Source organism: Rhinatrema bivittatum, chromosome 10 (assembly GCF_901001135.1).
Source record: "Rhinatrema bivittatum chromosome 10, aRhiBiv1.1, whole genome shotgun sequence".
NCBI lineage: Eukaryota > Metazoa > Chordata > Amphibia > Gymnophiona > Rhinatrematidae > Rhinatrema > Rhinatrema bivittatum.
In genome coordinates, this window is record NC_042624.1 from 121,682,059 (window position 1) to 121,709,974 (window position 27,916).

General features: G+C 48.4%; 1 protein-coding gene and 1 long non-coding RNA gene across 3 annotated transcripts in view; one reads left to right on the top strand and one right to left on the bottom strand.

Moving 5' to 3' along the window:
* The window catches only part of LOC115099775 (E3 ubiquitin-protein ligase RNF220-like), a 207,260-nt gene that overhangs the window by 27,482 nt on the left and 151,862 nt on the right, over positions 1-27,916 (top strand). For both annotated transcript variants that reach the window (XM_029617612.1, XM_029617613.1), the window contains exon 2: positions 8,099-8,144. In XM_029617612.1, coding sequence (XP_029473472.1) covers positions 8,099-8,144 — 46 coding nt within the window. The remainder of the gene's footprint in view (positions 1-8,098; positions 8,145-27,916) is intronic.
* LOC115099776 lies at positions 1,507-27,835 on the bottom strand. The gene is made up of 3 exons (XR_003858882.1): positions 27,633-27,835; positions 3,333-3,515; positions 1,507-1,655 (listed from the first exon to the last, which is right to left on the bottom strand). It is a non-coding gene; the product is annotated as an uncharacterized LOC115099776 (long non-coding RNA).

The window sequence follows — 27,916 nt, forward strand, 5'->3', positions numbered from 1 at the left end:
AGTACAAAGAGGCTTACACCAGCAGTACAGAGTACAGAGAGACTTACACTAGTAGTACAGAGTATAGAGAGACTTACACTGGCAGTACAGAGAGACTTACACCAGTAGTACAGAGAGGCTTACACCAGCAGTACAGAGTACAGAGAGACTTACACTAGTAGTACAGAGTATAGAGAGAATTACACTGGCAGTACAGAGTACAGAGAGACTTACACTAGTAGTACAGAATATAGAGAGACTTACACTGGCAGTACAGAGTACAGAGAGACTTACACTAGTAGTACAGAATATAGAGAGATTTACACCGGCAGTACAGAGTACAGAGAGACTTACACCAGTAGTACAGAGTACAGAGAGATTTACACTAGCAGTACAGAGAGACTTACACTAGTAGTACAGAATATAGAGACTTACACCAGCAGTACAGAGTACAGAGAGACTTACACCAGTAGTACAGAGTACAGAGAGGCTTACACCAGCAGTACAGAGAGATTTACACCAGCAGTACAGAGTACAGAAAGACTAACACCAGTAGTACAGAGAGATTTACACTGGCAGTACAGAGTACAGAGAGACTTACACTAGTAGTATAGAATAGAGACTTACACCGGCAGTACAGAGAGACTTACACCAGTAGTACAGAGTACAGAGAGGCTTATACCAGCAGTACAGAGAGATTTACACCGGCAGTACAGAGTACAGAGAGACTTACACCAGCAGTACAGAGAGACTTACACCAGTAGTACAGAGTACAGAGAGATTTACACCGGCAGTATAGAGAGATTTACACCGGCAATACAGAGTACAGAAAGATTTACACCGGCAGTACAGAGTTCAGAGAGATTTACACTAGTAGTACAGAATATAGAGTGACTTATACCGGCAGTACAGAGTACAAAGAGACTTACACCAGCAGTACAGAGTATAGAGAGATTTACACCGGCAATACAGAGTACAGAAATATTTACACCGGCAGTACAGAGTTCAGAGAGGCTTACACCGGCAGTACAGAGTATAGAGATTTACACCAGCAGTAAAGAGTATAGAGAGACTTAAATCTGGTGCAGAGGATGGCTCCAGCAATACTGCCTTGTAAAACAGAGGAAGGCAGAGTGCTGAAGTGTAGAGTAAAAGAAGGCTTACTCCAGAAGTATTACAGTGTAGAGAAAGACTTACTCCAGGGTTCTGAAGTGTACTATAAAGAAATACTTACTCCAGAAGTACTGCAGTGTAGAATAGATGAAGGCTTACTCCAGAAATATTGTAGTAAAGAGACAGACTTACTCCAAGGTTCTGCAATGCATTATAAAGGAATGCACACTCCAGAAGTACTGCAGTATAGAATAGATGAAGGCTTACTCCAGAGATATTGTAGTGAAGAGAAAGACTTACTCCAAGGTTCTGCAATGCATTATAAAGGAATGCACACTCCAGAAGTACTGCAGTGTAGAATAGATGAAGGCTTACTCCAGAGATATTGTAGTGAAGAGAAAGACTTACTCCAAGGTTCTGCAATGCATTATAAAGGAATGCACACTCCAGAAGTACTGCAGTATAGAATAAAGGAAGGCTTATTCCAGAGATATTCCAGCGTAGAGAAATTCTTACTCCAAGGTTCTGCAGTGTAGTGTAAAGGAATGCACACTCCAGACATACTGCAATGTAGAATAGAGGAAGCCTTACTCCAGGCTGCTGCAGTGTAACGTAGAGGAATTCTTACTGATTGCAGTTTGACTTTTATCACTTTTCTTTCCTGTTTTTCTTAATCATCAGTATATTTCTAATAGTACCAAAATCTATACTGGTGCAGTGTTGCAACAAGAAACCCATTAGTGCATCTATGTTCATGCTAGTTTAAACCAGGGATGCATTAAGGGTACTTTGCGCACTGAACTGTACCCCAGCTATGGGCTCCCATCTAGGCCTGGGACCTGGACACCTGCACCATACGCCTCCCCTTTCCATCACTGGTTTAGATTTAAGGAAAAGTGACGCGCTCCACTCTCAGGGGTAGATTTCAAAAACGGCGCGTTGGCGTACTTTTGTTGGCGCTCCAGGCGCAAACAAAAGTATGCGGGATTTTAGTAGATACGCGCGTAGCCGCGCAAATCCTGGATCGGCGTGCGCAAGGCTACCGATTAAGGGGTAGATTTTCAAAAACGGCGTGTTTGGCGTACTTTTGTTGGCGCTCCAGGCGCCAACAAAAGTACGCGGGATTTTAGTAGATACGCGCGTAGCCGCGTGTATCCGCTAAAATCCTGGATCGGCGCGCACAAGGCTACCGATTTCGTGTAGCCGGCGCGCGCCAAGCCGCGCAGCCTGCCTCCGTTCCCTCCGAGACCGCTCCGAAATCGGAGCGGCCTCGGAAGGAATTTGCTAATGCCCTCCCCTCACCTTCCCCTCCCTTCCTCTACCTAACCCCCCCCCCCCCGGCCCTGTCTAAACCCCCCCCTACCTTTGTTGGGGGATTTACGCCTCCCAGAGGGAGAAGTAAATCCCTGCGCGCCAGCGAGCCACTGGTGCGCCTAGACGCGACCCGGGGGCGGTTCCGGAGGGTGCGGCCACGCCCCTGGACCGCCCCGGGCCGAAACCACGCCCCCGGGCCCGCCCCCGAAACGCCGTGTCCCGCCCCGAAAACGGCGCGCCGCTCGGCCCCGAAAACGGCGCGCCGCTCGGCCCCACCCCAGACACGCCCCCGACACGCCCCCCTTGGAAAACCCCGGGACTTACACGAGTCCCGGGGCTCTGCGCGCGCCGGTAGGCCTATTGAACATAGGCGCACCGGCGAGCAGGGCTCTTAAAATCCGCCCCCTTCGTGTAGCCGGCACGCGCCGAGCCGCACAGCCTGCCTCCGTTCCCTCCGAGGCCGCTCCGAAATCGGAGCGGCCTCGGAGAGAATTCGCTAACGCCCTCCCCTCACCTTCCCCTCCCTTCCTCTACCTAACCCACCCCCCCGGCCCTGTCTAAACCCCCCCTACCTTTGTTGGGGGATTTACGCCTCCCAGAGGGAGAAGTAAATCCCCGCGCGCCAGCAGGCCGCTGGCGAGCCTAGACGCAACCCGGGGGCAGTTCCGGAGGGCGCGGCCACGCCCCCGGACCGCCCTGGGCCTAAACCACGCCCCCGGGCCCGCCCCCGAAACGGTGCCCTGCTCGGCCCCGCCCCCTGACACGCCCCCCTCGGAAAACTCCACTTACGCGAGTCCCGGGGCTCTGCGCGCGCCGGTGCGCCTATTGAACATAAGCGCACCGGCGAGCAGGGCTCTTAAAATCCGCCCCTCAGGGCACAAGCATGTCCTAAAGTGAGCAGTTATCAGATTATTAGAAAGGTTTACCAGGAGATTTATTTTCAGTTCTGTAACGTTCTGGCCACTCCTAGGTAGTAAAGCGCACCAAATCATTAAGTATCAGTCTCTGGGTTCTGCTCCTGTTGTCTCCTGAGGTCTCTGCTATTATGAAGCATCTTATAGTGGTAGGAAACATTCACATCTTCTGTTCACTGGGCAAAATGTAAAAATCTGAAAAAGAAAATTAAATTTCTGGCAAAAGAAAGAGAAATATTTAGTGGAGGAACAGAAAGAAGAAACAGGCACTTTTTTTTGCACTGGAGCTGGTGGCGCTGAGGGCATCCAGTCCCTTTGTCCTGTGACTTTAATGGCAGTGCCCACTTGAGATGGGGAAGTGATTATTTCATTGCCATGTACCATTCGCTCGTCATTATTGCATATTTGCAGCCTGATAATGTTTAATAATTTCGGATTTATTCACTTCTCTGCCTCGCGAGGATCAGAGACAGAGGGGGAGGAGGGAGCAAGGGGGCATGTAGCCTGAGGAGAAAACGCCTTCTCCCATCTCCTCTCATTTCATAACACCCAGCCATCTGCCAAATCACGGCAGATTACAACTGGCCAAATTCAATTTCTGCCCGCTGCCACCACGGCTCGGCGGCTGGGAGGGAAGGGGCCTCGGCAAAGTGAACATGACAGCGCCATCACTTTCATGTCACATCTACTGTGCCCATCTTTAAAAAAGGCTCATAGGAAAGTATTGATGCCTCCCGTATCCTCAGACGTGGGAAGAAAGAGATAATATCTGGGCAGCTGTGCGCAGATAACTGAGTTTTGTGAGTGTGTGTGTGTCTACATATATATTTATACACAAATCTCTACATCTGTACATCTGTACTTTTCATGTGTCTGTGTGTGTGTCCTACATATGTATTCATACACAAATCTCTACATCTGTACTTTTCATGTGTCTGTGTGTGTGTCTCCTACATATATATTCATACACAAATCTCTACATCTGTACTTTTCATGTGTCTGTGTGTGTCCTATATATATATTCATACACAAATCTCTACATCTGCACATCTGTACTTTTCATGTGTCTGTGTGTGTGTCCTACATATATATTCATACACAAATCTCTACATCTGTACTTTTCATGTGTCTGTGTGTGTGTCTCCTACATATATATTCATACACAAATCTCTACATCTGTACTTTTCATGTGTCTGTGTGTGTCCTACATATATATTCATACACAAATCTCTACATCTGTACTTTTCATGTGTCTGTGTGTGTCCTACATATATATTTATACACAAATCTCTACATCTGCACATCTGTAGTTTTCATGTGTCTGTGTGTGTGTCCTACATATATATTCATACACAAATCTCTACATCTACACATCTGTACTTTTCATGTGTCTGTGTGTGTGTGTCCTACATATATATTTATACACAAATCTCTACATCTGCACATCTGTACTTTTCATGTGTCTGTGTGTGTGTCTACGTATATTCATACACAAATCTCTACATCTGAACTTTTCATGTGTCTGTGTGTGTCCTACATATATATTTATACACAAATCTCTACATCTGTACATCTGTACTTTTCATGTGTCTGTGTGTGTGTCTACGTATATTCATACACAAATCTCTACATCTGTACTTTTCATGTGTCTGTGTGTGTCCTACATATATATTTATACACAAATCTCTACATCTGCACATCTGTACTTTTCATGTGTCTGTGTGTGTGTGTCCTACATATATATTTATACACAAATCTCTACATCTGTACATCTGTACTTTTCATGTGTCTGTGTGTGTCCTACATATATATTTATACACAAATCTCTACATCTGTACTTTTCATGTGTCTGTGTGTGTCCTACATATATATTTATACACAAATCTCTACATCTGCACACCTGTACTTTTCATGTGTCTGCGTGTGTCCTACATATATATTTATACACAAATCTCTACATCTGTACATCTGTACTTTTCATGTGTCTGTGTGTGTGTCCTACATATATATTTATACACAAATCTCTACATCTGCACACCTGTACTTTTCATGTGTCTGCGTGTGTCCTACATATATATTCATACACAAATCTCTACATCTGCACACCTGTACTTTTCATGTGTCTGCGTGTGTCCTACATATATATTTATACACAAATCTCTACATCTGCACACCTGTACTTTTCATGTGTCTGCGTGTGTCCTACATATATATTTATACACAAATCTCTACATCTGCACACCTGTACTTTTCATGTGTCTGCGTGTGTCCTACATATATATTCATACACAAATCTCTACATATGTATATCTGTACTTTTCATGTGTCTGTGTGTGTGTCCTACATATATATTTATACACAAATCTCTACATATGTACATCTGAACGTTTCATGTGTCTGTGTGTGGTCCTTCATATATATTTATACACAAATCTCTACATATGTACATCTGAACGTTTCATGTGTCTGTGTGTGTGTCCTACATATATATTTATACACAAATCTCTACATCTGTACTTTTCATGTGTCTGTGTGTGTCCTACATATATATTTAGACACAAATCTCTACATCTGCACATCTCTTCTTTTTATGTGTCTGCGTGTGTGTGTGTGTATATATATATGTAGATATGTATATATATATGTAGATATGTATATATATGTAGATAAGAAGAAAGATATTGATGTGGTTTGCTAGTTGTATTATCTCTGGCCTTGACATTTGAAAAGGGAGCTAAGTGCTTCCCAAAGCTGAGGTAGCAAATCATTTTTGGATAATTCTTATGCTGGGCCAATAAAAGGGTTTGGCGCCCGGAAAGGACGCTCCCTCCTCGCATGCTGATACAGATGCCTGGACGGATACGTGGATGTGAGCGCATGTGAGGAAGATGGGATTTGATGTGTCTTGTTCTATTGTCGGCATCTGTTTAGTCAGGCTTTTTAATACTTTCTGGCTGCTGATCAGTCATCCTCGCCCCCCGGCTGCAGGGCTTGCATACAAATTTTGTTATTAAATACACTCCACCCCCCCCCCCTGCCATCCATCAGCTCCCTGAGGCTCTGGAGAGGTGTCTGGGCTGGAAGGAGCCAGCCCCCAGATACAATGTACTCAGCGGCGCGGCCACTGCCAGCCACATATTTCAAGATGGGTTACAGCTGCAGGTGCCGTGCACTGACAAATCAAATCAGGGCAAAATAATTTATTTCCTAATGCTGTTTGTAGCATGTTCGCCAGAGAATTTACATGAGAAAGATTACTTTAATAACCAAAAAATTATAGTGCAGTGCTGTTTGGGATGTTGGCTTTAATATGTAATTGTTTCAAATGTAACCTGTCTTGGGGGGGGGGGAGGGAGTTGGTTATTAAATCTGCAGCATCTCACTCGGGGGAGGGGGAGGGGCGGGCCGCGGGTGAATCCCTGGCAGATTGAACCGTGAGTGGTTAAATGAGCAACAAACAGAATTAAGCAATCAATTCAGCCTTCCGCAGACGCGCGCGCAGGGTGGTGGCGCCGTTCGCCGCAGGGGTCTTTTATTCCTGGGTTTTATGTTCCCGTCCTAGCAGCACTGCGAGAGGAGGCGGCGGGGCAGGCACGGGGGGGCCCTGCCGCTTCACCGAGAGGCTCTCGCGGCGGAGGCGAGGAGCCACCAGTTTAAGATGAAGTGGCGGGAAGGGGCTGCAGACACCGTGTGCCGCACAGGACCCGAAGTGGCGCCTCTCGTCTAGCACAGAATGCAGGATTGTGTCACAGATTGCTTCACACACCCCCCCCCCCCCGGCTCTGGTTGGTACAGATTGGCTGTGATGTCACGCATAGCATCGACTAATCAGAGGCCGGTGCGTGAGGTCATCGGTGACACCGTTTCCCGCCGTGTGTAAAGAATTTCCCTTCCACCTAAAGAGAGAAATATGAAATTGATTCAGGCTGGGCTTTAGGACTCGCTGCTCTTCTAACTTATTGCTCGTTCTTGTCGCTGCATAAAGTGCGGTGTCATAATGGTGCCTTATGAAACCGTCTGCGATGCGCGGCGTCCCCCTATCCAGAAAAGCCGCTTCTTAGCAGCTCCCCAAACCTTCCCTGCCGACCCCTTAGCCAGTCACGCTTACAGGATATCCACGTTAACATGCAGGAGATCACGCTGCACACGTGGGGGGTCAGTAGGGAATATTTGGGAAGCCCCGTGGTAGATTTCTTGCCACAGAAGTGTTAACTGGCTTTTTTTTTTTTTTTGTATAAAAGTTTGGTTATCCACTAAATTCCGCATGCTTTAGTGCTGATCCTGTGTGTGCGACACTGTCCCTGGCTGCAGAGAGGAATGTGGTAAATACTTCTTGAGCTGATATTGTGCACTCTGCGGTGCCTCAGGCCAGGAATACAACCTCAGCTGTGCTGTCTCCATGCGGTATCGCATTTAGGGTCACAGTTGTGCAAAGCATCTGGGAATGAATTTACTCACACGATTTTGAAACCGTGCATGTTTGCCCAAGGACCGAATTTCCTCACAAAATAAAAAAATGTGGCGAAGCAAAATCTCTTACAGAAAGTGCTGTTAAATGTAAAAAAAATAAATAAATTTGGCAGACCCCACCCTGTGTACAAAAGATCCTGTGGAATTTTCTCTTCCTGCAGGAAATTAAACCTTGGGGCCAGAGCTGCTCTGTTTCAGACGCGTGTGCATGGGGGGCGTTTTGCACTCCTGGCCCAGAATCTCCTCTGCCTGGTTTGTTGCTCTAATGGTGTCAGTAACATTTTCCCTCTTTTCTTCTCTCTCGGCAGTAAGAACTCCATGCTGAAGGATGCCGTGCTCCCTTGCACTCCCAAGGTAAGTGTAAATGACTCCCATGCACCTCAGCTCTCAGTGCACAGTCTGCTCCCTGCCTGGGGTCAGGAGGCACAAAGCAGTGACCGTCCAGCACTCGCAGGTGCCACTCACACAGCACTTTACCTCTTTGTGGTGCTGGGAGACCCTTTTTCCCTGCTGTGCAGTTCATGGTCCCCCTCCCCACTGCAGCTTCTCCCCTTGTCATCGGGGTTCCCCGTCACCACTGATATGTGCCCCCCCCCCTCCCCTACAGCTCTGTTCCTACTCTGAATGCACAGGCTGAGGCTAGCACAAGTGCACACAGTGATGAAGAATCTGATTTACTTAGTATTTAATTAAAAAAAATAAAGAGTGGTAACATTTGGTTGAGCCATTATTGCAGTAGACTTTAAAAAGAAATCAGGGCTGTTTCACCTCGTCTCTGTGCTTCTCGTTTTAATACGCACTCCAGGAATCGTGATCCCTGGGCAGTGCTGCTCGCATTGTGTCACAGTTCTCATCCATGATCTTCTGATCGATTCCCCAGTAGAAAAGTGGTTTAACTGAGCTGGAAGGACCCTGTGCTCAGCACAATTGCTCTCACTCCCACCCCGGATTTAAAATCCGTCAGCAACCCAGAGTGGGGGAACAAGAGGTGAAGGAGGGTGCCTGTCATTCCTGGGGAATCAGTGCCAGCCTGAAAAATCGGACCCGGGCTGCGTGTGAAGCGGGAGATTGACGTCCGGTTACGTTTAAAATAAATCTGCCCTGCATACAAAGCCTTGAAGGGCATCGGCCTCGCCTGTCTGACAGAGAAGGTCCAGGCAAAACCGACAACTGACCGATCCGTCTCGCAGAGCTCAGAGCTGAATGAAATAAGATCCAGAACCCGGCACCGCATGTGAACCGCTCTCGCCAGCGCCCGTCTGAAAGCCTCCAGTGTTTGCCTGATCTTCCCGCTCCATCTGAGGGCTCTTTGTGCAGCAGACTCACTCCTGACCAAAACCCCTCAAGAAATCATGCCGTTCGCACCCGGGCCACCTTCCCGCCGGCGGCAAACCGCCCGTTACCCCATTTTGTAATCTCGAGCCCTTTTACTGAGGAGCTGCCTTGCAAGGATTGTGTTCTGAGCTGCCTCACCCTCTGTTTTCACTTCTTGGTAACTCGTTGCAGTGTGAGTGTATTACTGTCCGAGGGGTAGGATTTCCCATGTAATGTTCCTTTAATCCTGTAATCGGCTTTGGAATGGCCGCCCATAAATCTCAAATTAAATTAAGTTAAATTGCATCCTAGTACTTCCTGTCCTGCCTGGCCCTCTTCCAGCGCCCATTCTGCTGCGGGTCCCTTCCTGGCAGGGCTGCAGAGGCAGCCGCAGTAGCTCTCACTGTGCACCCGCAGCGTCTCAGAAGTTCAGTGACAGCACTGCCCCCGGGTCCTTATCAGGACCACTAGCGCTCCCAGAGGAGGAGAAAGGGCGCTTGGTGTCCACCATCTTGGAGTCAAGTTTTGCCAGCTACAGACATATAAACCTTGCCCCAAAGCCCTGGAGTTTTCTGACTGGTGGAAGGGTTGACGTGTTAATCTCATTTTGTCCCTCAGCAGCTTATCTGTTGTGCATCGTGAATTTTCAAAGGAGTTACACGTGTAAATAGAACATACTTTCATAAAGTGTAAAACCCAGTTTTAAGAGTGTAAATGCTTTTGAAAATCAGGTCCTTAGTGTTTTTATGTTTAAAAAAAAGCATAAGGATCACAGTTTTTCCTGACCCTATAAACGGAAAAGAGTGACTATTTTGTAAGTTAAGTTCCACGTTTGGCCAGACCAGACCCTGAGCAGATTTGCCATCTGAATCGTAGTTTCCCGTATCCCTTCTTGGTTAAAGATGGTTGGTCTTCATACATCTTTGGTATCCAGGGATAATTTTCTCTGACAAGCCAGGGAGTGTCAGGTTACTCTGAGCCATCACAGGGCCAGGGCAGGCACAACCGTTAGGCGGGACTAGGCGGCTGCCTAGGGCGGCAGGCCGCCGGGGTCTGTGAGGGCGCTATTTTCAAAATGTGAAAGAAGGATCACAGGGGAGGGGGAGGGACCATAACTCTATGTAGCTACCACTTTCAGAGGGCACATTCAACTCAGGGTGGATTGGGGGGGGGGGGCTGGCTTTACATTGGTCTGCCTAGAGTGCTACAGACCCTTGCACCGGCCCTGCATGGGTCTCCAGACTTCCTACATACGCATGGCAGGGGCTCGGGACTGGAATAGGCTTTAGCTGGGGCTAGGAGCAAGCTTCCTCGGAGGGGGAGATACTGCAGGGTTTGTGGGACTACGCCTCAGCCTTCCAGAATTGCATTGTTTTGCCTGTTGCGTGTGGAAGGCATCTCAGACAGGGAGGAGGGTTTCTAAACCGTGAGGAGTAAGAAGCAGATTCAGATTTTGGTACCAGCCTGAGGACCTGTGCCAGCCCTCTCAGACCAAGGGCTAGTGCAATTGCTTGATCTCATGCATCAGAAAGATCCTGGTGACGCAGTCCCTTGCAGGCCACAGAGAAAGAGAAATGCTTGTGTGGCTTCAGGCACAGAAGAATTGATGCCCCCTCATTTTCTGGGAATCCTCCAAGGATTTGGATGATGAACCAGTACAGCCATCCATAGAAAGTGCTTCAGACTTTAATGAGTCCTGCACGAACTTTCCCAAGGGTTAAACTTGTAGGGTGTTTCCACCCTACCCACCATTGCAAAAAACATTTCAGATCATGAGCTGTAAGGATATGAGATTGTCAAGACTGCATAGGGTAGTGCTGTTCGCCAATCCTTCTACCTCTAGCCAGGAGCCAGTATAAGGAGCTCATTTGCATAAGGAGCAGCAGAGCAGCTTTTACCACAACTGATGACATCAGAGCAGCTTTCACGGCCACGCGAGATTTCCGGTACACCTGCATTTTCCAGACTGCTGAATTCAGCCATTTATCCATCAGAGGCAGATACAATCAGGAGGCTGCAATTGTGTCTATAAAGTGAAAGAACATGAACAATATTCACAGAGCAGCTCTTTGTAGTCACGCTATGACGTGCAGACAATTTATGTTAACTGTTTTCCTTCCAGAATGAGTTGGGAAGGAACATTTATTTATTTTATTTATTTATTTAACATTTTTTATATACCGACAGCCATTTGCACATCGTATGGTATCGTATGGAACATGGTAAAAAAGTTAAATGAATGGGTTATCAGTGATCTCTAAGTCATCAACCTGCAGCATCTCTGGCACCACTTTTTAAGATCACAGCGGGAGTGGGATCCTGAATGTCTGTGGATCCTGTTGGAGTTAGCTGCTCTCCTCTTTAAAGTGCACAGTTCTAGTGAGATGCTTTAAGCAGCTCCCCCACAACTTCCCTGAACCTCTGGAAGCACAAGAGTCACACTCGCTGGACCCAAATAATGATACAATTGAGTAGAAACATTTCTAGTCCAAGAACCTGTGTACTGAGGACACTTCTTTACTGGGGACATTAATATCTTTAGAATGTAATGTTCGCTCCCTAGCAAAGGCACATTTGGGTTCGGGACAGGGCATCCAGTCCTGTTGGTGACTTCAATGCATCCCTGTATGAAAACAGAGGCGATGATAAGATGAGTACTGTAGGTGGCTTTTCTTTTTATAGGCCTCAGATCTTTGGTGCTAAATTCTGTGACAGACACCAGATAGAGAATCAGGAGCCTGCTCCTGGCAGGGTGAGAGTTTGAAGGTAAAGAGTCCCATCTGCCTTTAGAGAAAGTATTGAACAGAGACTGGAGGGAGAGTCGTTCCATGCAAACGTGATCTGTCACCGCATGCCCGTCATGCCCTGAGAATATTAACTTCAGGAAGACAGGGTGCATGGGGGGAGAGGGACAGGAACATGGGAGGAGGAGAGAAGAGAGTCGAATCTTGAAATCTTTCATTAGACCTAGTGGAAGAATGTTGAAAGCATTCGAGCCCTGGAGGAGTCATTATTCTTAGGTGGCTTTTACTGGGAGACAAGCCTTGTGAGGTTCGGAGAGCCGCAGCACTCCCTGCTGCATGGGAGCTCACTGACAAGATAGCTTTGCAATCATGTTCTTGTTTTGGATTGCAGAATGTAGTATCCAATAAAGTTGCTTTTTTTCCCCTTTATTCTTTGCCCTGGCGAGTTCCCTTTTCATCTTGTGAAATTGGATGAAAGAGAGCCATCGGTGAAGGAAGAAGGAATCGATAATAGCAGGTTCCCTGCCTCTGATTTTCTGTCTGCAGCAACTGCTAGTCATTTTGTACCAACCGTTCCACTACACGGCTCTTCCTCTTATTCCTTTTTCTTTGTCTTCCTCTCTGGCTTTGTAGCAGAGCATTCAGGGCTTTAATACTCCCTCACACCTTCACCAAAATGCGCAGCGTGTACCTCAGGAATGTTTGCATCTGATGGCCATTCTTAAGTTAAGCTCCTATAACAGGACGGCCATGCAGGCAAAGACTGAAAATCAGCCATAAAGGTGAGGTCCATAAAAGTTTGGGATCAATATTCAGCCACTGTCCGCCTGAGCGAGTTAGTCAGGTAAACAAGGCCGGCTAACTTGTCCAGGATATTCAGTGGCACAACTGCATCGCTGCATAAACACAGCAATGTAATAGTTGGGCAGATAGTTTTATGCAGCTGACTGTAGATGAGCGGAATAGCAGGTCTGACTTCTCCAGCTCATGTAGCTGGCTAAAGAGTTATCTGCTAAACACAGTCAAATGTTGAAAAGCTGCTCTTAGCCGGATAAGTGGCACCCACTGTCGATCTCTATCTCAGCAACATTAAAGCAGCGGGATTAGTAAAGGGGTTTTTGATAATTCATCTAGCAACTAAAACAAACAAATGGGCCGATTCAGTAAAGTCCGCAGGAGACCCGGCGTGCGCACAGGCCACTCGCCTGAGCGCGCGATACAGTATTTAAATTAGGCTCGGCAGTAAAAACGGGCAAAAGGAGGCTGTCAGCGGGTTTGACAGCCGGCGCTCAATTTTTCCGGCGCTGGCAAAATTGAGCGTCCGGTTTTCGACCCGACAGCCGCCGGCTGACTTTAAATTTTTTTTTTTTTTTTTTTTACCATTCGGGACCTCCGACTTAATATCGCCATGATATTAAGACGGAGGGTGCACAGAAAAGCAGTTTTTACTGCTTTTCTGTGCACTTTCCAAATGCCGGAAGAAATTAGTGCCGACCTTTGGGTAGGCGCTAATTTCTGAAAGTAAAATGTGCGGCTTGGCTGCACATTTTACTTTCTGAATCGCGCGGGAATACCTAATAGGGACATCAACATGCATTTGCATGTTGAGGGCGCTATTAGGTGCCACGGGTTGGACGAGCGTTTTCTGCCCCTTACTGAATAAGGGGTAAGGGAAAACGCGCGTCCAATGGCAGGGTAACAGTGCTCCGTCGGAGCGCACTGTACTGTATCGGCCTGAAAATCATTAAGATCCCAAATTTTCATTCCTATTTTTATTTCATTCCAGAGAGCTATTGCTGTTTGAAGGGTTTGGCTGCTCCTCCTGTTTTGCAGACCTAAAGCTAGTAGCCAGCACCCTGCGCACGCATCGTACTGAGACGAGGGGAGTCCCTTTCCCTGCGCACAGTGGCCTGTCTGAAGATTGCTCTTCTGAAATGCCATTAAAAGTGCTTGCAGATTCCTCAGAACCGTCGCTCTGAGCCAGCTTCAAAGGAGATGTCCCTGTGGGCGTGCATATGGCATCGCCAGAAACACTGGCACTTTGCACATGGATCCTTTTAGTATGTGTGCTCACACCTTCTTAATTTCAAAGAAAAATGAGGCCGGCTTTCTTCTTTAAGGCTCGGTACAGTGTGCATGGGTGTCAGAATAATTTGCGCACAATCTTGTCCCCATAAGGCATGCTTACAGCACAAGGAGCCCCATGCAGGCATCCACAGATACAGGAATCTTTATCTTTCATTAACATTTGTTAATCGCTTATGTGAATTCACCAAGAAATGAATTCACTTCACTCTCCTTCAGAAAGAAACTGAAAACCTGACTGTTCACACAAGCTTACCGTTGAAGGAACCTCCATCAATCCAACACTGACTCTCACCCTTCTACCTCTTCCCCTATCCCTCCCACCTCCCCGCATCAGTCCCTCCCCGTCTCCAGCCCCTGCCCTAACACCACCCCCGCTCACCTCCCCAATTCTCCTCCTCCCAGATATATTATGTTAATAATCGCCTAAGATAAATATGTTTATGTCTCGCTACTATATTTTTTTCGTTAATTTTATCACTCTCCAGTTGTTATCGTTTAAAATCTCTCCTGGTTTCCATCTCCCATTTCTTCGCTCCCTGTTTAATGTAACTTTACCTTTCCACTTAGTTGTTAATTGGTTTCCCCCTGTTATATTGTAAACCGGTACGATAAGACCTCGTCTTGAGTATCGATGTAGTAAAAGAATTTAAATAAATAAAATAAAATAAAATAAATGTACAAAGTTTGATTACATAAAATTAACATAAACCAATATAAACACAGAAAGAGGCGCAACCATTAAATGTAAACATCTGCAAAATATGTTAGTCTGTTTTAATAAACACTTCCTGGCCATCATTAATAAGCCTATCTATGAAGATGAGTTCTAAGCATTGACTTCAGCTCTCCAGGAATCAGTCTGTCACAGTGTGCACGCTGCCACCGAAAATGTGCTTTCTCTCATGTCAGCCAGGCAAGCCTGCTTCACTGATGGGATGTCCACTAGGCTTCTTTGAGATGATCTAAGCATGTGCATTGGTTGCCACCATTAGATCATCAGAGCCCCATACAGGATTCACACTGATACACATAAAGCATGAATACAGCACAGAGAGCTGAAGAGCAGATCTTCATCAGAGCCCCATGCAGGGGTCACACTGATACACGTAAAGCATGAATACAGCACAGACAGCTGAAGAGCAAATCTTCATCAGAGCCCCATGCAGGGGTCACACTCATACATGTAAAGCATGAATACAGCACAGAGAGCTGAAGAGCAGATCTTCATCAGAGCCCCATGCAGGGGTCACACTGATAAACGTAAAGCATGAATACAGCACAGACAGCTGAAGAGCAAATCTTCATCAGAGCCCCATGCAGGGGTCACACTGATACACATAAAGCATGAATACAGCACAGACAGCTGAAGAGCAGATCTTCATCAGAGCCCCATGCAGGGGTCACACTGATACACGTAAAGCATGAGTACAGCACAGAGAGCTGAAGAGCGGATCTTCATCAGAGTCCCATGCAGGGGTCACACTGATACACGTAAAGCATGAATGCAGCACAGACAGCTGAAGAGCAGCTCTTCATCAGAGCCCCATGCAGGGGTCACACTGATACACGTAAAGCATGAATACAGCACAGAGAGCTGAAGAGCAGATCTTCATCAGAGCCCCATGCAGGGGTCACACTGATACATGTAAAGCATGAATACAGCACAGACAGCTGAAGAGCAGATCTTCATCAGAGCCCCATGCAGGGGTCACACTGATACACGTAAAGCATGAATACAGCACAGAGAGCTGAAGAGCAGATCTTCATCAGAGCCCCATGCAGGGGTCACACTGATACATGTAAAGCATGAATACAGCACAGACAGCTGAAGAGCAGATCTTCATCAGAGCCCCATGCAGGGGTCACACTGATACATGTAAAGCATGAATACAGCACAGACAGCTGAAGAGCAGATCTTCATCAGAGCCCCATGCAGGGGTCACACTGATACATGTAAAGCATGAATACAGTACTACCAGAAGCATAGCAGTGCCACTTGTCAGTTATTATGCACTTTTATTTAAAATATTAAAAGTAAATTATGCATAGATTGAATGTGTAACACTTTAATAAGTCATGGGGATCTCGTGCAGGTGAAAAGTGTTTTACCCATGTAAGTCATCTGAAATTGCTGTCGGTGTGGCTGAAAGCCTGCGTGTTGATGAAAGGCTGCCCTTGGCTGCATTCAGAGGAAGGGTCTTGGGGGCACGTTTAGGTCAGGGTGAGAGGGTGATCTCTCCGGCAAAAAATCTAGCCCCAGAAATAGGAAAGCGCGAGCCTTGTATCCACAGCAGGTTGGAAAGGGGAAGTGAAGCACGTGGACGTCGCCCATAATCGGATATGTAAGGGGTCTGTGCGCTGAGCCGTGGCCGTGCGACTTATGTGCTGCTTTCAATGCTGGCAGTGAATGATGCTGAGAAGTCGGTGGCGGCAGCATTAGCACCGTGGCCGCACCGTCTTTACTTCTGCCATGGTCTGAAAGGACCCCCTCCCAAAATGTCTGGGTCCCGCCTCCCCCTGTGTGCTTTTGTAGTGGGGTCAGAGTATCGGCGACCCTGCGTTACCATTTCCCTTGCTGGCGCTGCTTCTTTCCTCGTCCATGGTGCTGAATTTTAAAAATGAATTAAATTGCTGCAAAAAAAATACGATACAATATAACAACAAAAGGAAAGGAGATCTAGGAATAAGATCAAACAGCGAAGGATTAGAGCCGAGAAACGGGCAAATTGCTGCTGTTAAGGAGGTAGCCAGCAGAGCAGCTTTGAAGCGCTGCTCTCATGATGAAAGCCGTTTTGTAAAGTGCTTGTGTGTGTGGCGTCTCTGTCAGTCCCAGCTCAGTTTACTGCTTCAAACCCTCCTTTTTTCACACATTCGTTTAATCCACCTACAGAATGGATTAGGATGTGGGGATGTTTGCCTACAGAACTTTAGGTGACCTTTATGTGGAAGTAGTGCTTTCTGTAAAAACATCCTCAGAGGGCTTCCAAAGGGTGAGCATGTAAGCGAGCGCCGGCCAGAGTGAGTGAGCTCGACCTGGCAGGGCCGAGGAGGCCCAGCAGCGGCAGGCGCACCAGCCGAAGCAGCTCCCACCTCCTGGCGCCTTACTCCAGAAGTGCCGCTCCCTTGTGCGCGGGCAGGGAGAGGGACGGCAGGGAATAAAGAAGACTGGATCATACTTAGTGTGGTGCTGCAAAGCTCGCTGGGTCTCTGACCGTACCCTCACCTCCGAGCACCCCTTCTTCCCTTCTGGTGTGAGAGGCTGTGGGAGCCGCAGCCGTTTGTGGGCACTCAGAGTGGGGCCCCACCGGGCACCGCACACCGACCGTCAGCGGGCCCGCGCTAGAGGAGAGGCGGGGGGGGGGGGGACTTTTAGTTTGCTGACGGTGCCGTCACTTCCATGCCAGGCCACCGGTCAGTGCTGACCGCCCCCCTTTCCATGTATCCGCTCCTGCAAATTAACCCTTTCCTTTCGTGCCCTTGCTGCCTGGCCTGGCCAGAAATGCCGCTTAGTATCCCACTCCAGGGTGAGTCTGAATGGAAACCTGCAGCAGGAGAAAGGTTTTCAGTTCCGGATGTTTTTCCCTCTCAGATGGGGAAGGTCTGGGTAGCCCTTTAGCTGCAGTCCCAAGGCTGAGGGCTGCTCCCCCACTTCATTCCAGGTGCTCTCTTTCTTCTCTGTCCAGGGCTTTGAGGGGGTTTATGCTGCCACCTTATTGTAAGTCGAAGTAATGCGGCATCGGGATCCGAGGAGCAGCAGCGAGGGCAGAGAGGAAGCAGCCTGCTCGTCGTTTCCCCGTACCTGGGCCCCGTGGCCCCAGAAAAGGCTCCAGCACCTGCAGCTTACGGCTTTACAAGGCCTGCGGGTATCCGTGAGGAGCCACGAACGTGTCCGGCGCTTTGGAAAGCCGCCCCAGGCCACGACTAATGCTTTGCGCTCCCTGTTTACGAGCGCACCCCACAACATCTGAAACTCTGCCTCCCAGCTTCCGCGCCTCTGAATGGGGAAGTCGAAGAGACGAGGAACTTTCAGCGTATTTTGAAAGGGGGGGGGATCTCCCCCATCCCCACAGTCCTACTTCAGTTATCCTGAAAATCAAGCTGCTCATTGCACGGCATCGCGATGGCTGCTTCAGCAACTTGTACTGATCTGCAAAAGAGCAGGATGAAAGAGCAAGCATGGGATGTGAGGGAGCAAGCATGGGATGTGAGGGAGCGAGCATGGGATGTGAGGGAGCGAGCATGGGATGTGAGGGAGCAAGCATGGGATGTGAGGGAGCGAGCATGGGATGTGAAGGAGCAAGCATGGGATGTGAGGGAGCGAGCCGCATCTTTACAAAACAAAACTGCAGCCTTCCTCCAGCCTGCGGGCTCTTTCCTTTGCCCGTGCGTGAACTCCTGGCCCTGATACGCACTGCGGTATTCTCCAGACACTGCCAGCTCATCAGAGACAGACTGGGCCAGTTCCGGTTTTGACCCATTCACCCCTATGATCTTGCGGTTCCAGTTCCTCCAGGAAAAGTGGGATCACAAGACCTGGATGCAACGGCGCGAAGCCAGACCCGGTCCAGCCTGTCCATGACACCCATGGGCCCTCTGATAACCTGACCTGCCTTTTTTTTTTTTAATTATTATTTTAGTGCATTTTCTGCACAGCTAATGTTTTCCATTCCCCATAATATCATGAGGAGGGATTCAGGGTGCTAGAAGTTCCCCCCACCTCATCCAGCACTGAGTTAAGGGCCATCTTTATATATAAAACCTCAGTCGGGGATTTTCCGCTGCTAATATGAGAAATGGCTGAGGGGGAGAAAGCAGGGAAAGTGCCCTGCAGAGCTGGGGAATCATTCAGTGCTTTCAGGTTGCAGCTCTTAAATGATAACAGCTATTAGCAACACTTTGACTGCTTCCAGCCGTGCAGGGGAGGAAGGGAGGCAGAAAACCTGTCAAACCGTCACCTCCCTGCTAAGTGATAAGTACCTGTTTAGACAGAGGAGTTAAACCTAAAACATGGAGTAGGAGCCACTTTCTGCCAGGATAGAAAAACACCCCATCTAGGTAGAGAAAAACAGGTTTTATTTATTCCAGAGACAGCGGTTTTTTGATGGATTGTTTAAGATGCCAAAAAAAAAAAAACAAACAACCCTGTGTTTATTTTTCTCCCCCTGGCTATTAGAAATGATCGCCCAGTGTCTCAAGGCCTGTAATGACCGGCTTTCAAAGAAAACAGGGTGCCAGCAGCATTAACTAGCTTCTGTTTTTCCATGACATCAGCCAACCTGTCTGATGCCTGCAGGGATAGGAGAACTGGAGGGGGAAGGCGTAAGAAATATTTCAGGCCCCGTCCTGCACACGTCCCTGGGGCTCAGCTGCGGGATGGGGTGAGTGCATTTTAAAGTTTAGCATCCATGCAAATTTAGATGTGGATACACATTTCTTCCTAGCATTGTACAGCTTGAGTCTCTGGGAGCACGTTTCTCAGACCCACGATATTATTACCATTGCCCAGTTACAGTTGGATAAACCGAGGATAAGGCGATTTGCAAGGGTCATCTTGAACTCATATTCCAGAACTTCTCCCTTAGACTGCTGCAGCCAGTGACAGTGCTGTGTGCTGGAGGGCAGCATGATTACTGTCTCTTGGATTGAACTGTCATGGACAGGAAATCCATCAGAAGAAGGGACACGGGTTACTTCTAATGCTCATCCAAAGAGCAGCACCACTAATGGTCCTACTAGGAGAGCTGCTTGTTGTGCAGGAATTTGCTGTAATTCTCAATTTATAGACGAGACGGACCAGGTGAAAAAAAACCCCAGGAGCGCCAGATGACTAGTCTCTCACATCAGGATGCAATCTACCCCAAGAAAGGGGGCAGAACCCATGAGATGCAGAGATCCAGTGAGGTCAAAGGTACAGTAGCAAACAGAGACCATCCCTCTGACCACTGAGGATGCCACGGGTGTGAGCCCCTGGACTGTGGCATGGTTGATGCCGCCTAGTGGGCAAAACCACTAGCCCTGCCGACAGGTGACGGACCCGCCCTTCCTAGGACTGGAGCCGGAGCGTCACCTATACCAGGCCCATTCCCCACAGGCTGAGCCCTTGGGTCTAGGCGAATGTCCTTTAAGAGAGAGAGTCCAGGGCAGAGGTCAGGGCTGGCAGTGAGAAAACAGGGTCCAGGTACAAGCCAAGGTCAAGGCAGGCAGCGTGTAAGGAGGCGTCAGTGTCCGTAGCCAAGGTCAATACCAGGCAGCAGGCAAGAAAGTGGTCCGGGTCTGTGGCAGAGGTCAGGATCAAGAGCCGGGCAAGATGGACAGAACTAGGATGGATGGACACTGAGGACCAAAACAAGACGGGACAGGCAGACAAGGCCAGGAGCCAGGCAAGGAGGCGCGACGGGGAACACGGCCGGACAACGAGGCATGAAGGGAGCATCGAGCGCGGCACCCGTTGCTGAGGCAGAGAGGGAAGTGCAGCTGGAGTTTAAACATCCAGCTGCGCGAAGTCATCGTGAGGCGCCACGGAAGAGTTTTCCTGCCACGGGGCCAGTATGGGCTGGTTCGTGGCGCACGTGCACCTAAGAGGCACCACCAGTGGGAAGGAGGGGGAGCAGCTGGTGGTGTCCTCTCCACCGAAGAGAAAGCATGGCGTTGGAAGAGGCCGGCGCTGTCCTGTGGTGAGTGCGGCCGGTCTCAGGGTCGTCCTGCATGCTACAGAGGAGCTGCACTAGAAGCTGGCAAGATGCAGTGGGGGCAGGGCCAGAATAAGGGGTAGGCCAACAGGGCACTAACAATAGGTCACTTCATCAGAGGGAGATTTCTGGGGGGTACCAAATCACTAACCTGGCCTGAGCGCCAACATGTGTCACACTGCTCCACCCTCCAAGCCCCCAGAAACCCTCCCTCCCATCCAGGCCGAGGAGAAGGTTTGTACAGGGGGCAGAGGTGCATTTCACACGCTGGAAGTCAAAATATTCCCTGCATCCAAAATCTGAATGCATTCTTGCAGTTTTCAAAGTCAAAATAACCGCGGCGATTCGAGTTTTAAAGAAATTTGTGCAAGTCTGCTATTCTCACCCAAATTGTTGTCGAAGGGTTTTAATAAGTGAACAAAATTCCCACAGGGAAGCCAAACTAAAGCCTTAGAAAAGGAGCCGCAGTTGGGCTTCCGCACGGAGAGAGAGAGAGAGAGGGGCCTTCAGAAGGGAAGCGAGGAACGCACAGGACCCCTCCGTGTCCGGGAGGGGCTGCGCAGGAAGACGGGAAGGGTCATGAGGAGACCTGGAGCGTTGTCTCTGAGCGCGTCCTGCGGCCCTCGCCCTCGTCCTGCGGCTGCTCGCACCTTGGCCCTGCAGCTTCCCAAACCAATCGTCCCTCTTCACACTCGGCCGAGTAAGGTTCACTAGAAGAAGGCGAAATGCTGAAAGGGAGAAAAAAAAAGGGTAAAGCTGTGCCAGTGGAGAGGCTGTCGGGAGGGGAAGACGAGGGAAGGGTGAGTAAGACTTGGGAAAGATTGATGGCCTCGTTGCCATTAAGAAAAAAATTAGCCGATGGCGGCTATCATATTAAAGGGTGAAGAAGCCGTGAATTATTTTCTTAAAGATCTTATCACTTACAATGATGATTTTACCTTCCAAAAGGCCACTTTTAATGAGGCGAGCCAGGCAAAAAGTCATGATTTAATACCAGCATTTTTTTTTCCAAACAGATTTTACTGCTTCTTTGTCCATGTTTAAAAAGCTCCAATGACCTTTTTTTATTCTGCTTGCCCCAGGTATAAAGCTGAGACTCCTCGTCTGCAGGTTTATATCCTCGGTGAAAGTGCCTCCCCAGTGGGGGGGGGGGGGGGGAGCTCACATAGAAAGCAGGGGTGCTTGGCTCTCCCTCTTTCAAGCTAGAAAGAAGGGGTGGATTCCGGAAATATTCCAGCAGGGGACAACGGCAACGCAGTGCAGCTCTGACATCAAAGGGCATAGGTCTCCCAGATGTTACTGCTCTCAGTAAGAAAAGCAACATTTCACTGTAATGTGCCTGGCTCCTGATGTCACCTTATATATAGAGTGACTCCTCACTGTGTACCTGGCTCCTGATGTCACCTTATAGAGCGACTCCTCACTCAGTGTACCTGGCTCCTGATGTCACCTTATAGAGCGACTCCTCACTGTGTACCTGGCTCCTGATGTCACCTTATAGAGCGACTCCTCACTCAGTGTACCTGGCTCCTGATGTCACCTTATAGAGCGACTCCTCACTCAGTGTACCTGGCTCCTGATGTCACCTTATAGAGCGACTCCTCACTGTGTACCTGGCTCCTGATGTCACCTTATATATAGAGTGACTCCTCACTGTGTACCTGGCTCCTGATGTCACCTTATAGAGCGACTCCTCACTCAGTGTACCTGGCTCCTGATGTCACCTTATAGAGCGACTCCTCACTCAGTGTACCTGGCTCCTGATGTCACCTTATAGAGCGACTCCTCACTGTGTACCTGGCTCCTGATGTCACCTTATAGAGCGACTCCTCACTACAGTGTACCTGGCTCCTGATGTCACCTTATAGAGCGACTCCTCACTGTGTACCTGGCTCCTGATGTCACCTTATAGAGCGACTCCTCACTCAGTGTACCTGGCTCCTGATGTCACCTTATAGAGCGACTCCTCACTCAGTGTACCTGGCTACTGATGTCACCTTATAGAGCGACTCCTCACTCAGTGTACCTGGCTCCTGATGTCACCTTATATATAGAGCGACTCCTCACTCAGTGTACCTGGCTCTTGATGTCACCTTATAGAGCGACACCTCACTCAATGTACCTGGCTCCTGATGTCACCTTATAGAGCGACTCCTCACTCAGTGTACCTGGCTCTTGATGTCACCTTATAGAGCGACACCTCACTCAATGTACCTGGCTCCTGATGTCACCTTATAGAGCGACTCCTCACTCAGTGTACCTGGCTCCTGATGTCACCTTATATATAGAGCGACTCCTCACTCAGTGTACCTGGCTCCTGATGTCACCTTATAGAGCGACTCCTCACTCAGTGTACCTGGCTCCTGATGTCACCTTATAGAGCGACTCCTCACTCAGTGTACCTGGCTCCTGATGTCACCTTATAGAGCGACTCCTCACTCAGTGTACCTGGCTCATGATGTCACCTTATAGAGCGACACCTCACTACAGTGTACCTGGCTCATGATGTCACCTTATATATAGAGCAACACCTCACTCAGTGTACCTGGCTCCTGATGTCACTTTATAGAGCGACTCCTCACTTAGTGTACCTGGCTCATGATGTCACCTTATAGAGCGACTCCTCACTACAGTGTACCTGGCTCATGATGTCACCTTATAGAGCGACACCTCACTACAGTGTACCTGGCTCCTGATGTCACCTTATAGAGCGACACCTCACTCAGTGTACCTGGCTCATGATGTCATCTTATAGAGCGACACCTCACTCAGTGTACCTGGCTCATGATGTCACCTTATAGAGCGACACCTCACTCAGTGTACCTGGCTCCTGATGTCACCTTATAGAGCGACACCTCACTCAGTGTACCTGGCTCATGATGTCATCTTATAGAGCGACACCTCACTCAGTGTACCTGGCTCATGATGTCACCTTATAGAGCGACACCTCACTCAGTGTACCTGGCTCATGATGTCACCTTATAGAGCGACACCTCACTCAGTGTATCTGGCTCATGATGTCACCTTATAGAGCGACACCTCACTCAGTGTACCTGGCTCATGATGTCACCTTATAGAGCGACTCCTCACTACAGTGTACCTGGCTCATGATGTCACCTTATAGAGCGACTCCTCACTACAGTGTACCTGGCTCATGATGTCACCTTATAGAGCGACACCTCACTCAGTGTACCTGGCTCATGATGTCACCTTATAGAGCGACACCTCACTACAGTGTACCTGGCTCATGATGTCACCTTATAGAGCGACTCCTCACTCAGTGTACCTGGCTCATGATGTCATCTTATAGAGCGACACCTCACTCAGTGTACCTGGCTCATGATGTCACCTTATAGAGCGACACCTCACTCAGTGTACCTGGCTCATGATGTCACCTTATAGAGCGACACCTCACTCAGTGTACCTGGCTCATGATGTCATCTTATAGAGCGACACCTCACTCAGTGTACCTGGCTCATGATGTCATCTTATAGAGCGACACCTCACTCAGTGTACCTGGCTCATGATGTCACCTTATAGAGCGACTCCTCACTCAGTGTACCTGGCTCATGATGTCACCTTATAGAGCGACACCTCACTCAGTGTACCTGGCTCATGATGTCATCTTATAGAGCGACACCTCACTCAGTGTACCTGGCTCATGATGTCACCTTATAGAGCGACACCTCACTCAGTGTACCTGGCTCATGATGTCACCTTATAGAGCGACACCTCACTCAGTGTACCTGGCTCATGATGTCACCTTATAGAGCGACACCTCACTACAGTGTACCTGGCTCATGATGTCACCTTATAGAGCGACACCTCACTCAGTGTACCTGGCTCATGATGTCACCTTATAGAGCGACACCTCACTCAGTGTACCTGGCTCATGATGTCACCTTATAGAGCGACTCCTCACTACAGTGTACCTGGCTCCTGATGTCACCTTATAGAGCGACTCCTCACTCAGTGTACCTGGCTCCTGATGTCACCTTATAGAGCGACTCCTCACTCAGTGTACCTGGCTCCTGATGTCACCTTATAGAGCGACTCCTCACTCAGTGTACCTGGCTCCTGATGTCACCTTATAGAGCGACTCCTCACTCAGTGTACCTGGCTCATGATGTCACCTTATAGAGCGACACCTCACTACAGTGTACCTGGCTCATGATGTCACCTTATATATAGAGCAACACCTCACTCAGTGTACCTGGCTCCTGATGTCACCTCACTCAGTGTACCTGGCTCCTGATGTCACTTTATAGAGCGACACCTCACTACAGTGTACCTGGCTCCTGATGTCACCTTATAGAGCGACACCTCACTCAGTGTACCTGGCTCATGATGTCATCTTATAGAGCGACACCTCACTACAGTGTACCTGGCTCCTGATGTCACCTTATAGAGCGACACCTCACTCAGTGTACCTGGCTCCTGATGTCACCTTATAGAGCGACACCTCACTCAGTGTACCTGGCTCATGATGTCACCTTATAGAGCGACACCTCACTCAGTGAACCTGGCTCATGATGTCACCTTATAGAGCGACACCTCACTCAGTGTACCTGGCTCATGATGTCACCTTATAGAGCGACTCCTCACTACAGTGTACCTGGCTCATGATGTCACCTTATAGAGCGACACCTCACTCAGTGTATCTGGCTCATGATGTCACCTTATAGAGCGACACCTCACTCAGTGTACCTGGCTCATGATGTCACCTTATAGAGCGACACCTCACTCAGTGTACCTGGCTCATGATGTCACCTTATAGAGCGACACCTCACTACAGTGTACCTGGCTCATGATGTCACCTTATAGAGCGACTCCTCACTCAGTGTACCTGGCTCATGATGTCATCTTATAGAGCGACACCTCACTCAGTGTACCTGGCTCATGATGTCATCTTATAGAGCGACACCTCACTCAGTGTACCTGGCTCATGATGTCATCTTATAGAGCGACACCTCACTCAGTGTACCTGGCTCATGATGTCACCTTATAGAGCGACACCTCACTCAGTGTACCTGGCTCATGATGTCACCTTATAGAGCGACACCTCACTCAGTGTACCTGGCTCATGATGTCATCTTATAGAGCGACACCTCACTCAGTGTACCTGGCTCATGATGTCATCTTATAGAGCGACACCTCACTCAGTGTACCTGGCTCATGATGTCACCTTATAGAGCGACTCCTCACTCAGTGTACCTGGCTCATGATGTCACCTTATAGAGCGACACCTCACTCAGTGTACCTGGCTCATGATGTCATCTTATAGAGCGACACCTCACTCAGTGTACCTGGCTCATGATGTCATCTTATAGAGCGACACCTCACTCAGTGTACCTGGCTCATGATGTCACCTTATAGAGCGACTCCTCACTCAGTGTACCTGGCTCATGATGTCACCTTATAGAGCGACACCTCACTCAGTGTACCTGGCTCATGATGTCACCTTATAGAGCGACACCTCACTCAGTGTACCTGGCTCATGATGTCACCTTATAGAGCGACACCTCACTCAGTGTATCTGGCTCATGATGTCACCTTATAGAGCGACACCTCACTCAGTGTATCTGGCTCATGATGTCACCTTATAGAGCGACACCTCACTCAGTGTACCTGGCTCATGATGTCACCTTATAGAGCGACACCTCACTACAGTGTACCTGGCTCATGATGTCACCTTATAGAGCGACACCTCACTCAGTGTACCTGGCTCATGATGTCACCTTATAGAGCGACTCCTCACTACAGTGTACCTGGCTCATGATGTCACCTTATAGAGCGACTCCTCACTACAGTGTACCTGGCTCATGATGTCACCTTATAGAGCGACACCTCACTCAGTGTACCTGGCTCATGATGTCACCTTATAGAGCGACACCTCACTACAGTGTACCTGGCTCATGATGTCACCTTATAGAGCGACACCTCACTCAGTGTACCTGGCTCATGATGTCACCTTATAGAGCGACTCCTCACTACAGTGTACCTGGCTCATGATGTCACCTTATAGAGCGACACCTCACTCAGTGTACCTGGCTCATGATGTCACCTTATAGAGCGACACCTCACTCAGTGTACCTGGCTCATGATGTCACCTTATAGAGCGACACCTCACTCAGTGTACCTGGCTCATGATGTCATCTTATAGAGCGACACCTCACTACAGTGTACCTGGCTCATGATGTCACTTTGGAAGCAAAGTATTTTGGTTGCTGTGTTAGTCTACTTGAATATGTAGTAATAAAGATTAGGAGATCAGTTGTAGGTGAGACCTTTTTATTGGACTAACTCCGTACATCTGTTACAAAGTTTCAAGAGCTCTGCTCTCTTCATTAGTCACTAAAGAAAGAGCAAATTATGCTCGGTTTAAGCAGTGCAGAATTACCTAGACGTGAGGCTGTCTGTAACCAGGCAATTTCGCACCCATGGCCAAGTGAAAACGTGCGCCCTCACTTTGTATATTGTATAACGCACCAAAGCAAACACGCGTGAATAAATATTCCAGAATCACAGCTGAAGGTTTCAGAAGATACTGAATGTTAATTTAATGATAATTCACATCGATACAGTGTCTCGCGGGTGGGGCTGCGTCAGGAGGGACACGGGAACAGCGGCACTGACGTAGCAGCTTAAAGCCAGTAATAGGAAGAATGTAGCAAAAACGTAATCCAATAATAAGTATTTTATCCCTCTACGCGAGTACAGCATCATGAGCTGAGAGACTCCCTTAAATGGGGGTTTTTTTTAAGTGTAGAAGCATAAAAGTGAACACAATACAATTAAACCAGAAAGTGAAACAGGTCAGCCATCACAGACTGCAATAATTTAGCATTAAATGAAAAACAAGCTGTCAGCAAGCCTGTCCTGCAGAGCAAAGCGAGGACCACCCAATCACTTCCTTCATTCACCTTGCCGATTAGTAGGAAAAAAAATACTTTTTAGAAATGTTGTGGCTGCATATTAAAAGGCAAGCAGTGAGCAACAGTCCCTACCTCCTGGATCGTAGAGAAGGCCGACACGGGCAGTGTTTCACAGCCACTGCTTCTTCAGCGGCCAAACCATGAACGCTGCGAAAATAGTGGAGCCCGTGGTCTGTAAAATAATACAAAATAAGAATTTGCCAAATGTTCACAAATATAGAAAACAGTCTTCTGGACTGAAAGTCTCAATGGTCACAGATGGAGAACCGAAGGGGCGAGACGTCAGCGGATATGACGACACAGCCAGAACACCTGCGGAGAAAAGGCAGACGCTAATATCTGCAGCGCAATGACCT